The sequence below is a fragment of the Petromyzon marinus genome, chromosome 14, assembly GCF_048934315.1.
Source record: "Petromyzon marinus isolate PM22_M1 ecotype Great Lakes invasive population chromosome 14, UKy_Petmar_22M1.pri1.0, whole genome shotgun sequence".
Lineage (NCBI taxonomy): Eukaryota > Metazoa > Chordata > Hyperoartia > Petromyzontiformes > Petromyzontidae > Petromyzon > Petromyzon marinus.
The window spans coordinates 5986030-5999543 of NC_133680.1; the positions used below are offsets into that span (position 1 = coordinate 5986030).

The following is a 13514-nucleotide window of genomic DNA, read 5'->3' on the forward strand; positions in this document are numbered from 1 at the left end:
CGGGATTATTTATTTTTCTAAAAGTGACGGTGGTTTGCAGTGACTTTGTTATGCTTTACAAAGTCAAGATGGTTTATATGCCAGGCATGGGAAACTTTATATGTTGGCAAGCGTTGTGCTGGGCCTTTTTGTGCTGGCATACATGAGCCTCGCCCTGGTTTTAGAGGCTTGTCGGCGTGTCGTGTCGTGTGATGATGTTGTGATGCAGGTGTGCCAGCACCCAAATGTGCGTATGAGGGAGTGGGGAGCTGAGGCAATTACATCGCTCATTAAAGAAGGACTCGCCTACACCCACACCCCTCCACTGTCAGAAAACCAGGTCGGTCTGTTCATTGGATTTTAACGTCATACCTTAATGTCCTTTGATTCCATGTCTCCGATAAGGTGTACAATTGCCAGTTATGTCCACGCGGCACCTGGAGTCATGTTGATACATCCCTTTGCATGTGGGCTTTAAACTTTTGTTAGTGTCGCTTGCGTGTATCCATCCCATTTGTGTTGAGCAGCGAGAGTGCGATGCTGTTTTTGAAAGGTAAATTTTATTCACAATGCCCGATATTGTGTAGCTTTTGCAGCATCTCTCGCATGTCGGCTTAATATTATATTATTGTTATGAATATCTAAGCAAAAAAATAGGATTAGTAATTTGGATTTTCAGTGTGAATTTTGGATCATTTTTGTTTTTAAGTGAATTACACCATATCCTAATTAAACATGTCTTAGTGCGAACAATAGTGACGGCACACAATATCACGTGACAACACTTGTGATTTCAGGATTAATCAAAATTTGTATCTGTGCCTGATATTCTGTGTTTTCGTATTAATCTCCTAAATTGGGAACATATCCCTTAACATCGCTATGACCACTGTTATATTAGTTTAGAATTTAAAAAAAATCTACAAAGTAAACAGAAAATCTACAAAGCAATCTATCACTGCTAAACTCTAAAACTATAAAAAAAAACATTGTTTTCTCTTTAAATTGGAAACATGCTTTTTCGTATAAAAAAAAAAAAGATTTAATGTACACAGCCATGCAAACAAATTGGTTGTGGGCAGGGGATGATGGCGAACGCTGGGTGTTGTGCTCTAGAGGTTACAGGCCATGCTGCTGCTCCCGTTGCGGGAGCTGTCATCCATCACGCACGGCGACATCCGGCAGAAGCAGCTGGAGTGCATGCTGCAGCTGTTGGAGAGTAAGGGGGAGAGCCTGGGACCTGGCTGGCCACTGCTACTCGCCGTCATTGGGGCTATTCGCAACGACCAAGGGTACGGGCCCCATCTCGTGCCACCCACAGCTTCTGCCATCTTACACCACTGTCAACACAACGCGATGGAGCTGGCCTATCCGGTTGTTTACGTAGTCGAGTACTATGTATAATATAGGTTGTTTTGGGTTCGATCACGTAATTATAAATGTGTCGTAAAACCTGCCACCACCCGACACAGCCAATTAGTAAGGTTTGTCACGTAAACAAAACATGCTAATTCATTACTAATACAGCACCACCGGTGTGTTGGAGAGTAAACCCGCAACGTTGACAATTCGAGTACGACGTTTTGCCAGTAATTACAAGTAGCATCATCAGGTGACAGCCAGATTTGTGGATAAATCCTATTTCGGTATTAAATAGAGGGGTAAATATGATCGAGTACTCCACCAATTATTGGTTCAAGTTTTCTACCAATCGGTCGCTAATGGCAACTCCATAGTGCAATATCATTGTTTGTACAAGTAATCAGAAGCGACTTTTGTTGCATTATAACTGCGCTGCCAGTCTAGCCTTTGAATGTTTAATCTTTTTGTGTGTTGACTTAGCCTCAAATGGGTACCTGGTGCAGTGCTTAAACATCGACGCTAGGGAGACAAAGGCGGCCGGGCGTGGCGCTGGCCACCCACCCATCCCCTCATGTGCCGTGCCGGCCTCATAGGTGCTACTCGCTAACAGCACTTGCCCCAACAGTCCGTTAAGCCTACACAGGGGATATTTTCTTTGTTTTCTGTCTTTGTGTGTGTGTATAGGGAGTCTCTGATCCGCACCGCATTCCAGTGCTTACAGCTGGTGGTGACGGATTTCCTGCCGACCATGCCCAGCTCGTGCCTGCGCCTGGTTGTGGAGGTGGCAGGCAGCTTCGGTCTGCAGAACCAAGAGCTCAACATCAGCCTCACATCTATTGGCCTCCTTGTAAGGGCCCCCCACGGACCAAGCATCATTTTATTGCTAAATCAGGAAGATAGAACCCATAGTAGAACAGACCCGTCTGATATACAGGGTGTTCATAAATATATCATTATTATTTTTTTAATAATTGTAAGACAGCAGTTTGAGCAAGGTCAACAAACATACACAAGTGTTCACTTGGTAATATTAAGATTTTATCACGTGAGATGTAATGCCTCTAAACCCCCAAATTGTCTCCACTGGCATTGGAGACACAAGTCGTATCGATATTTGAGAGTCCCAGGAGTTTTTCAAAATCTTGGGTTTGTCTTTTTGAATACTTATGTTCCGTGCTGATGAAGATCACTCAATCGTTTCAGGTTTTTTTGGAAAACGCTTTTACTTTCACATAACCCCAACATTCAACCGCGCCAATTCTAACTGCCGCTTAATTACGATTGTTTAAGAATGGATGTTACTTTCATGGATACCCCGTATCAACCTGGGGTCAATTTCAAATGTAATTGTGTAATTCACGCAATCGTTTCAGCCACATTGTAATTTCAGCCAACATTGGTGCAGTAATTGTAATTATCAATGACCCCAAGTCTGCTGTGTATTATTACTCGTGATGGACTTTGCCTGCTTTCTATCAACTTCAGCATCACACTCCATATATATATACTCGCTTCACCGATGGGAGGGATCATATTTTTAAGAGCTCAGTACATGATTTAAAGCAATCTATAACTTTAGGCTAATGTTATCCTTTGAGTTAAACCAAGAAAACTCCGTGCCATAATTTTTCAGAACCCAAGTTCAAACATTTAGTTTTTCGCATATTTCTAGTTGTAAGCTGCGACTCAACTCTATTTATCTGCTTTCTAACCTTTCTATAACACATTTAAAATTGTCAGTGGATTTTCTACACGCATATATTGACTTGTGTGTTCAAATGGTGTCAAAATGCATTCCCGTTAATGGACCCTTGCCTCCACCTTGCAGTGGAACATCTCGGACTACTTCTCGAGGCGGCGGGAGATTGTTGAGCGTGCGCTGGAGCAAGAGGAAGCGCAGAAGCTGAGGCGGCGCACCGCGGAGAAGGACGGGAAACACGAAGGGGAGGAGGAGGAGGAGGAAGAGGAGCAGCAGGGTCTTGACGAGAAGGGGGCAGAGACGCCCTTTGCTGCGGCGCCGCCGTTTGATCGCCTGTGGCTGACGCTGTACTCGCGCCTCGGCATGCTGTGCGTGGACCCGCGACCGGCCGTGCGCAAGAGCGCCGGGCAAACCCTCTTCTCGACCATCGGTGCGCACGGCACCCAGCTGCAGCAGTCCACGTGGAACGTGGTGCTCTGGCAGGTAGCGAACTCCCCTCCAGCTCCCCCCCCCCCCCTTTGAACAGGGGACACGAATTTTAGCTCGGATCGTCAGGTGGGCAATCGTTAGCATGTGACGGTAGCAGCAGGCGAGGTTAGTGCATTCAACACAAGGGAGCTGTGTGCCGAGTGGATCACTTTCCTATTTTTTGGTTATTTTACAAGGTGTAAGGCCCGCTCAGCTATGTAGCCCTTTTTTCAGAAGTGATCTGGCCACAAATGATAGCTCGACGAAGTAGCTTATCACGTGAAAATTTATGGCAGCCAAATACTGTAAACTTATGTTGATTCTAAATGTGGAGGAAAAAAACGGAGAACCTGGAGAAAAATATACAAGACCATGAGGAGAACGTGCAATCTCCAAATTTCAAGGCGTCAGGGTCGGGATCAAACCCACGACCTGTATACCAGGCGAGGTAGTTAACATCTCACCACTATTTGAGTAATGCCGAGGGAGAAGCGCTCGCCGTTCATTTAGTACCAAGGAAGGAGTGTTGGGCTGTAGCAGCATACGTCACCATGGCCCCGTACAGAATCATAATCTTTATTTAGACTGGAGAAATCCGATGAGCTATGAAGCTCAGATGTCCAGTCGGGGGTGATCAGAATGCCCTCTCTGCCTATCGTGCAGGTGCTGTTCCCGCTGCTCGACAAGGTGCGCGAGTCAGCCAAGACGGCGGACAAGGAGAAGATCGACTCGGGAAGTGCCAACATCCTGATCCACCACTCGCGGGATACGGCCGAGAAGCAGTGGGCCGAGACCTGGGTGCTGGCGCTGGCTGGAGTAGCGCGGATCTTCAACACGCGTCGCAAGCTGCTTAAGGCGCTCAGTAAGCCTCTCTCGTCCCGTCACATTTCCAACTTCCGAATCGTCTGAATCAGTTTTCAACGCAGGGCGAGCGCAGAGTACTGACGGTAGATTCTCGCGGTTCCCCTTCCCACAGCGGGCGACTTCTCGAAGGCGTGGAACGCCCTGCTGGACCACATCCAGGCGGCAGCATTGAGCCGCAATGGCGAGGTGTCCCTGGCGGCGCTTAAGAGCTTCCAGGAGATCCTGCAGATCGTGCCACCCCAGGGCCGTGAGGGCGAGCGCGACGAGGGCCTTGTCTCAGCGCTCGACACCGCACAGGTTTGTGGTTAGTTTAACACGTAGGCTTTCGCGACCAATATTATTCATAATCAAGGTTTTTGGGTTAGATCGCATTATTTATAAATGTGTCGTAACCCTCCACCACCCGACACGGCCAATCGGCAAAAAAGTGTCACGTTGACAAAAGACAAATAGTTCACTACTTTAGCCCACCGGTGTGTTGAAGAGTGAAGCCACAACATTTACAGTTTGAGTACAGCGTTTCGCTGGTAATTACATCCAGCATCATCGGGCAATTCGCCAGAATGGTGAAGCCCTCCACTTGCTCCCGGTCTTAAATATAGCAGCAGTTCTTGTATTACCCCTCCCCTTCACTTCTCCTGGTGCAGCAGTTGAAACAATGGACACGTTACTTAAATCCTGCCCATGCCTCTGTCCACTCGGTAGTATCAATGGGTACACCTCAGTCGATTGGCAGGTCACGTGGTGGGGTAAAGTGTGGCTACTTCCAACTTTGGTAAGTCATCGTTCACAGGTTCCTGCTTCACGATTCCATTTGGCTGTATCGTTACGGCCGGGCTGCAAACCAGACACCAACCCCATTCTTCCAGGCTCTGGACCGGCACCCACTAATACTCAAACTTGCCATTGGTGGCTGGACTTGATGCTTATTAATATTTTTTGTGATAAAAAGCCTGTACTGCTGCATTTTAGACCGAAAGTGGTGTGGAACTTTAGGCTGACGCTGACCCGTGAGTGTGGAACCAATCAAACTGTAATATGGGACCTTTCTTGCCAGTATCAAAGTATAAGAATAGGTTTTACCCTTTCTGGCAATAAAACAGTTTGTGTTAAGGTGTTAAAACACCAAACAGAAATCTTTTGCAAGGAATCATGTCTGCATTAACCACACGTACTTGTGGTGAACATGCAGACAAAAACATGCTCTGGTAATATATGCATTGTCTTTGAGACTGATTGCCCTACACACCAGAGACAGCCTTCTTTATAGCCTAGTCTAACCAGTGTCAGACCAGAGAACAATGCCAAAAGGCTACAAACAGATCAGATATCATTCGCCACTGATATTTAGCCATGCCCGGAAATGCAACTTAGGCTGCCGGTTTGCGGGTGGAACTGTGCTAACCATTTTGTAGCTGCTCACCCCGAGCTATAAATGCTCTGAGAGTGCATTATCTTTGTACTGTTCGCCTTTTGGCATTCTCTGGTCTAACACTGCTTGAGACTAGGCCCTAAAGAAGGCTGCCTCTGGTGTAGACCAATTAGTTTCAAAGACAGTGCATATATTATTACCAGAGCATGTTTTTGTTGTCATGTTCACCACAAGTATGTGTGGTTAATGCAGACACGATTCCTTGCCAAAGGTTTATGTTTGATGTTTGAACATCTTAACACCTGTTTTATTGCCAGAAAGGGTAAAACCTATTCTTATAAAATCGAACTACAGTGAGGGAAAAAAGTATTTGATGCCCTGCTGATTTTGTACGTTTGCCCACTGACAAAGAAATTATCAGTCTATAATTTTAATGGTAGGTTTATTTGAACAGTGAGAGACAGAATAACAACAAAATCTAGAAAAACGCATGTCAAAAATGTTATAAATTGATTTGCATTTTAATGAGGGAAATAAGTATTTGACCCCTCTGCAAAACATGACTTAGTACTTGGTAGCAAAACTCTTGTTGGCAATAACAGAGGTCAGACCTTTCTTGTAGTTGGCCACCAGGTTTGCACACATCTCAGGAGGGATTTTGTCCCACTCCTCTTTGCAGATCTTCTCCAAGTCATTAAGGTTTCGAGACTGACATTTGGCAACTCGAACCTTCAGCTATTTTCTATGGGATTAAGGTCTGGAGACTGGCTAGGCCACTCCAGGACCTTAATGTGCTTCTTCTTGAGCCACTCCTTTGTTGCCTTGGCCGTGTGTTTTTGGTCATTGTCATGCTGGAATACCCATCCACGACCCATTTTCAATGTCCTGGCTGAGGGAAGGAGGTTCTCACCCAGGATTTGACGGTACATGGCCCCGTCCATCATCCCTTTGATGCAGTGAAGTTGTCCTGTCCCCTTAGCAGAAAAACACCCCCAAAGCATAATGTTTCCACCTCCATGTTTGACGGTGGGGATGGTGTTCTTGGGGTCATAGGCAGCATTTCTCCTCCTCCAAACACGGCGAGTTGAGTTGATGCCAAAGAGCTCCATTTTGGTCTCATCTGACCACAACACTTTCACCCAGTTGTCCTCTGAATCATTCAGATGTTCATTGGCAAACTTCAGACGGGCATGTATATGTGCTTTCTTGAGCAGGGGGACCTTGCGGGCACTGCAGGATTTCAGTCCTTCACGGCGTAGTGTGTTACCAATTGTTTTCTTGGTGACTATGGTCCCAGCTGCCTTGAGATCATTGACAAGATCCTCCTGTGTAGTTCTGGGCTGATTCCTCACTGCAAGGTGAGATCTTGCATGGAGCCCCAGGCCGAGGGAGATTGACAGTTCTTTTGTGTTTTATCCATTTGCGAATAATCGCACCAACTGTTGTCACCTTCTCACCAAGCTGCTTGGCAATGGTCTTGTAGCCCATTCCAGCCTTGTGTAGGTCTACAATCTTGTCCCGGACATCTTTGGAGAGCTCTTTGGTCTTGGCCATGGTGGAGAGTTTGGAATCTGATTGATTGATTGCTTCTGTGGACAGGTGTCTTTTATACAGGTAACAAGCTGAGATTAGGAGCACTCCCTTTAAGAGTGTGCTCCTAATCTCAGCTCGTTACCTGTATAAAAGACACCTGGGAGCCAGAAATCTTTCTGATTGAGAGGGGGTCAAATACTTATTTCCCTCATTAAAATGCAAATCAATGTATAACATTTTTGACATGCATTTTTCTGGATTTTCTTGTTGTTATTCTGTCTCTCACTGTTCAAATAAACCTACCATTAAAATTATAGACTGATAATTTTTTTGTCAGTGGGCAAATGTACAAAATCAGCAGGGAATCAAATACTTTTTTTCCCTCGCTGTGTGTGGGCCGTCGCCAGCTGCCGGGAATGCCCCCGGCGCTCGGCCGCAGCGACTCGCTGGTGGACGGCGGCGACGGGGCGGACGGGCCGAGCGGCGACGAGGACGCGGAGCTGTGGTGGGCGGCGTGGCTCGCGTGGGTGCGCATCGGCGGCGAGAGCACGCAGCCCCCGTGCGACGGCGAGCGAGCCACCTTCGTGCCCAGCCAGCTGTACTTGGCGGCGCTCGTGCACATCTTCCCCGCGCTCTTTCGCCACGTGCGGCCACGGTTCGGCATGACGGAGATGCGGGTGCTGGGCGTGATCATGTACGGCGCCGTCTCCGTGCCCATCAGCTCGGACGTGTCGCCCTTCTTGCTGCCCTCCTTCACGGAGGCCATACTCACGGCGCTGCAGGAGGCTGTTCTCGGAGCTCTCACGCTCCTGCAGAAGGTGAGTCCTCTCCCCGTTGATTAGAAGCATACATTTAGAGTAATCAGATTATTTTTGCTGCTATACATTTTCCATTGTTCAGCTACCATTTGTGGCCAGGTCGCTTCTGAAAAATAAGTTAATAGCTCAGTGGGCTTTTTCTGGTAAGATATGAATAGTTTAGTTTTATTTGCATATTTTTGTGGAGTGATTTGTTTACCTTTCCTATACTTTGCACTCCTGGTGTGTTTTTGTATTGTTTGCTGTTGTAACGTTCTGACCCGCCCTTGCTGGACATCTGTGAAAAAAAGAGCTTCATAGCTCATCGGATTCCTCAAGATAAATCTGATTCTGACCGATTAAAATCGCAATAATCGTACGTGCAGTATCCTTGTCTATTTGTGATGTAGCATTTTGTCATACTGCGTAATAGTGGTACATCCTTGATGGTTTCAGTCACCATGTACTCACGTCTCTGCAATTAGTCTATTATAATTCTCATAGGTGTTGAGCCTCGTGTTAAATCACTTTATTCCACTCCATAAAGGTTACTGTCACTCAATATGGAGTGGTTACGTCGAATGACAATAGCATATAGCCATAGTGTCATGGTCAGGTTATTTGAAGGCGGTTTTAATTGCGGGAGGATAGCACTGAAGGCCTAGGTGTAAAATACACAGCCCGCCACTGTAATACAGTCAAGGTTTTACAGCACCACTGAAGTCATGCCCAAGGTGCTTTGCAGTTAAAGATAAAAAAGGAGAAAATGTATTTAAAAGTACAAATGTATGACACGAAACATACCGATCAGGAAAGGATACAAATTTTAGTTTTTAGAAGTGATTAAAATAAAAGAAAAATGTACTTGCTTATGCCAGGGGTGGGGAACGTGCGGCCCGCGGGCCGTATAAGGCCCACGAAATTATTTGGTGGTGGCCCTGCCAAGGCAACCGCAGGCGGGACTCGAAATTCAATAAATCTAGGAGCACACCGGGAAAAGCAGTTGCGAGTAGCAACATCATCGATACCAGCTAACATCATCACACGCCTCACCAAAGAAAAGCGGTTCCAGCCATCACATTAGGGGTGAGTTAATTAAATGTTTGACAAAATATCACAGGCTAATTTTTAAGTTGATAATTTTGTATGGCCCGCAAATTATGTTATCAATATCCAAATGGCCTTTGGCAGAAAAAAAGGTTCCCCACCCCTGGCTTAGGCAGTAAGTTATGTAGTTCAGGTTCAAACAAAACAAAGCCTTGTGTCCCGCAGATCGTAGTTAATTCGTGTGACGATTAGCAATCTGCCGTTTGGAACAAAGATTACAAATGGCATGGGGAACAACTGTTTGTAAAAGATAAGGTGAAATCTTGACTTAAAGCTTTTGTGACTGCAGGAATTCCTATTCTTTGGGTCTTTTGGTAAAGTCACGTAGATAGGTAACCTATTCGAAGGCGAATAAAGATAAGGTGCTAAGCCATGAGGTGGAAAGCCATTTAAGGCCTTAAAAATGCAGTGGGAAACCTTAAGCTTCATTCTGCAGCAAACAGATAGCAAGTGTATTGGTTTTAGTGCAGAAATAATATTGTGTCATAGATCGTTGACTTCTGCATCATTGCTGAACGAGTGGAAATGAATGAATGTCAGCACCCTCGTGCTTACATTCCACTGCGTTTAGGTTATGACACGTGAATCTCTACAGTGTGAATATATTTGAAAATGGCCTGGTTGTTCATTTCGATTTTTTTCCCCCACACCAAATTATATTCCAGTTGTGCTCTTGGCACATGCCATGTAATGAGGACATTTCCATTGAGAACTCTCATAGCGAGCAGTGCACTACGCTGCCAGCACCTTGCAGCTCAACCCATAGGAAATGACGCTGCCCACCACCGGCCAGGAAAGAACCCTCGCTCAACTGCGTGCCTGCGCTCACTCCACTATCATGTGAACACTATCTTGTTCCTGGCAAAGGAGGTCTCATAATGTAAGTGCTTAAACCCGAGCTCTCAATACTCTGATGGTGCGCTGTTTTTGAGTTGTACGCCTTTTGGCGTCTTCTGGTCCAACACCAGTGGAGACTGGGCTCCTAAGAAAAGCCGTCTCGGGTGAGGACCAATCAAATTCAAGGACAGTGCATATGATCAGAGTTGTCTTTTTTGTTTGCATTTTGACTACTTGTGTTGTGGTTTTTGCAAACATGATCCCTTGTATAAAGGTGTCAGTGTTTGTGCCAGATAAAAGGGTAAAAACCTATTACTTTATCTTGTTACTGGCAAAGGAGGTCTCATAATGTAAACGTTCCAATAATGTTTGTGGATGTCTTAAGAGAAGCTGGCCGACTTGGCCAACGTCAATAGATGTTTATTTATTTATTTGGGATGTACAGCAAGCAAAATACAAAGCTCTGCACCACACTGTGTCAGAGAATGTATAGTTCACAGCAGCCAATAGCAAGAATACTGGAAAGTCAAATAGTTGCTTACACTTTTACAGCAACCATCGGTGCTCAAGTATAGGCAAAATATTATATTTTGCTCGACAGAATAACTTGATTCAGTAATGTTATCCAGCGCCACCGGGTGAATGTATTTTTAACATTGGAGCCCAATATTATACGTAACTTGATAAACGTGCTTTAAAGTGCAACTATATGTAATATTCGTAGGAGTTGCTATGTCAGTTGAATATGATAACAATTTCATATTGAATTGCCCTGTGTGGAATGTAGTGTGGTAGGAGCAATATTATCTTTCAAAACAATGCAGAGATGCCTTCGGGGTGATTCACTGCAAATGCCTTTCCAAAACACGGCATTGCTGAAATCCCAGCCACAGTCACCCATGTGACCTTGTTTCTTTCCTCCAAAGACCAAATATATTTTTATTTGGTGGGAATGTTTTCTATTAAAGTATTTATAGGAATATTTTCAATTTAATAGCAGGCTTTAAAGGAAACATATGGGTTTTCTTTGGCAGTAAAAACTATAATATTAGATTTTTTTTCATGTTATGACAGTCTTCAGAAATTGAAACTGTACTAAAAGCAATACCTTCGATGCATCTCTGGTTGTTCATACCAGTTTGTATGAAACCGCTGATCCACCATCGGTGCCTTTTGCTGTGTGGTGCGCCAGGCCATCTGCACTGGTCCTGAAAGCATGCAGGCTATGTACCCGGCCATCTTCCAGCAGCTGCTCAAGTTTGTGGCGTTTGCCTGCGTACCACCGCAGTACGGCAAGCTGGAGACCAAGAACGTGGCCAACGCAAAGTACAATCAGGTGATAAGTGAGCCCGTCACCTTTTCCTCACGTATCGCCTACTGTCTGATTGACCGAGTTTTCTGTATGAATTCCTCACCAGTGATAACAATCGGTTTATTAAAAAGAGTTATTGAAAAAAAATGGGTTGAACTTATTTTAGTGTCCACGATTTTTTTTAACAGGGCGAATATTAATTACATTATGTTTACGATAGAACCTCACAAATATATTATTTTTATTGGATGTATGACCCCTGTTTTAAATACCATGAATATGTGGGATAATATCTATCCCATAATGATATATCTAGTTGAAAGTGAAATGTGTTTGTGGTCATTAAATCTAATTTTAGTAGAGAAGCAAGATTAATTGCTTTCAGATTTTTTTATTGTTCATTATAGTTGGCTTGCTGTCAGACATATACAGTGCTCTAAACATTGCACAGCTAAAACTAAATTGGCCCAGGTTTTAATATGACTGGCGTTTGCTGTTTGCGAGCTATATTTAGTATGTGTTGTTAAGCTCAAACCATGTGTAACCACCCGCTGGGGATGTTGATTTTGCCAGCATTAGTCACAAACGACAGCTCGGTGAGCTAAGTTTAACAGCTGCGTTGTCCAATAATTTAAAATGCAGTTTGGACAATGAAACACATTCTTAGTAAAACTGAAATCACTAATGAATAATGTTGTTATTGTTCCTCTATGCTGCAATTCTGGACTGCTAGGTCCAACTGTTTGCCCCGGTGAGTTGATCTTGAGGGTTCGTGTTGGTGCATATTTTTTGGGATGATCACAGAAATGGGACTATGGCCACGCATGCTTTGGGAAGTTACGATGTGGTGATTGGGTCTTTGTGTTTGACCTTTGCACGTGGTTGTCAAGCTTTTAATGGGCTCTAAAATGTAAATTTACAATTGTTTTTTTCCCCCACCGAAACAAGTATCCAGGACTACACAAACAGTGCTTAGTAAACACCGAATGTATTAATGAGTATACTTTTTGTTGCAATAAATTGTAGCTTGGCTGACACCAAGTTTAAATAATTGGATATATTAACATAAAAATTGCCTCCGGGGCATGATATCACTGGTTTAATGAGTAAAATGTAGCTTATGTCCTGAATACTAACTTTGTAGGTGGAATTTGAAAATCATATATATGGTTTTAGTTGTTGGATTTCTTTTTTACATTTATGATGTATTTTATGGTTTCTGCTGACTTAATGTATAATGTATATAGCCATTATTTATCTGTTTAAAGTGTGTCTTGCTTTCGTGTTCTGTGTGAATTCAGGACTGACAGTTATATTCATTCCCGAATAACCAAGCGATTGGCAATGTTTTGCCCCGTAGATAAAGTGTAGCTATTGACGCCTTTAAGTACGTCATACAACTTGTGTTAAGAACCAAAGGTAGTAAAACTGGAAAACCAGGGTTTGGTACTTGGGACTCCTGCTGGGGTGGAGTTAGGTTACGGCACAGACTTTAGAATCATAAACACACCCAGCTAAAATTTTACATGTGCTTCATTTGATTCTTATTGCTACGCGATACATTCCCCCCCTGTCAGCGCCCTTTGCTCTGTTTGACCTTTGGTGTGTTCTCCTGTACACTCAGTGTTAACACAAGTGTACGTGCGTTGCTACACCGCAGGCACTGATGCGCACTCTGCAGCGTTTTCGGCGTGCCTTTCTCGTTGGCTCCCCTGTTCACGTGCGCTATGCCTTTTTGCTGTGTGCGCGTACGTGTCGACGCTCCTAGGCGGAGTGGGTGGCCATGAACTATGTCCCGTTTGCGGAGCGCGCCCTGGAGCTGGTGGTGGAGCTGTACCAGAAGACGGCGTGCCACAAGGCGGTGGTCAACGAGAATGTCCTGCAGGAGATCATCAAGGTGCTCGATAGGGGTGTGGAGGTGTTGGTGGCCGGGGGAGTGAGTGTCTCCTTGTGTGTGGCGGTTGCAGGGAGTGTCAAGCAGGTCAAACGCTGCTCCCAAAGTGTACAAAAATAAATGTAGGAGTAGCATGTGGGTGAAATTAAAAACAAAAATGAATGCAAGTCTTGCAATATCCCTCGTGAGTGTTCTGAGCACCAAAGGTGTCTGGGCCTTCGAGTATAATGCGACGTCGAAGCGGATCCAAACACCATTGGATGCACATGCTTTTGAAAACTTTTAATTAG

At 44.7% G+C, this 13514-nt stretch overlaps 1 protein-coding gene across 3 annotated transcripts in view; it reads left to right on the forward strand.

Annotated features, from left to right (window-relative positions):
• Positions 1 to 13514, forward strand: part of MON2 (MON2 regulator of endosome-to-Golgi trafficking) — a 49772-nt gene that overhangs the window by 28652 nt on the left and 7606 nt on the right. For 2 of the 3 annotated variants that reach the window (XM_032954215.2, XM_076067049.1), the window contains exons 21-30: positions 209 to 319; positions 1096 to 1271; positions 2026 to 2188; positions 3170 to 3523; positions 4172 to 4370; positions 4485 to 4669; positions 7685 to 8095; positions 11211 to 11354; positions 12064 to 12081; positions 13099 to 13227. In XM_032954215.2, coding sequence (XP_032810106.2) covers positions 209 to 319; positions 1096 to 1271; positions 2026 to 2188; positions 3170 to 3523; positions 4172 to 4370; positions 4485 to 4669; positions 7685 to 8095; positions 11211 to 11354; positions 12064 to 12081; positions 13099 to 13227 — 1890 coding nt within the window. The remainder of the gene's footprint in view (positions 1 to 208; positions 320 to 1095; positions 1272 to 2025; positions 2189 to 3169; positions 3524 to 4171; positions 4371 to 4484; positions 4670 to 7684; positions 8096 to 11210; positions 11355 to 12063; positions 12082 to 13098; positions 13228 to 13514) is intronic. The other variant, XM_032954219.2, reaches the window with a different exon arrangement.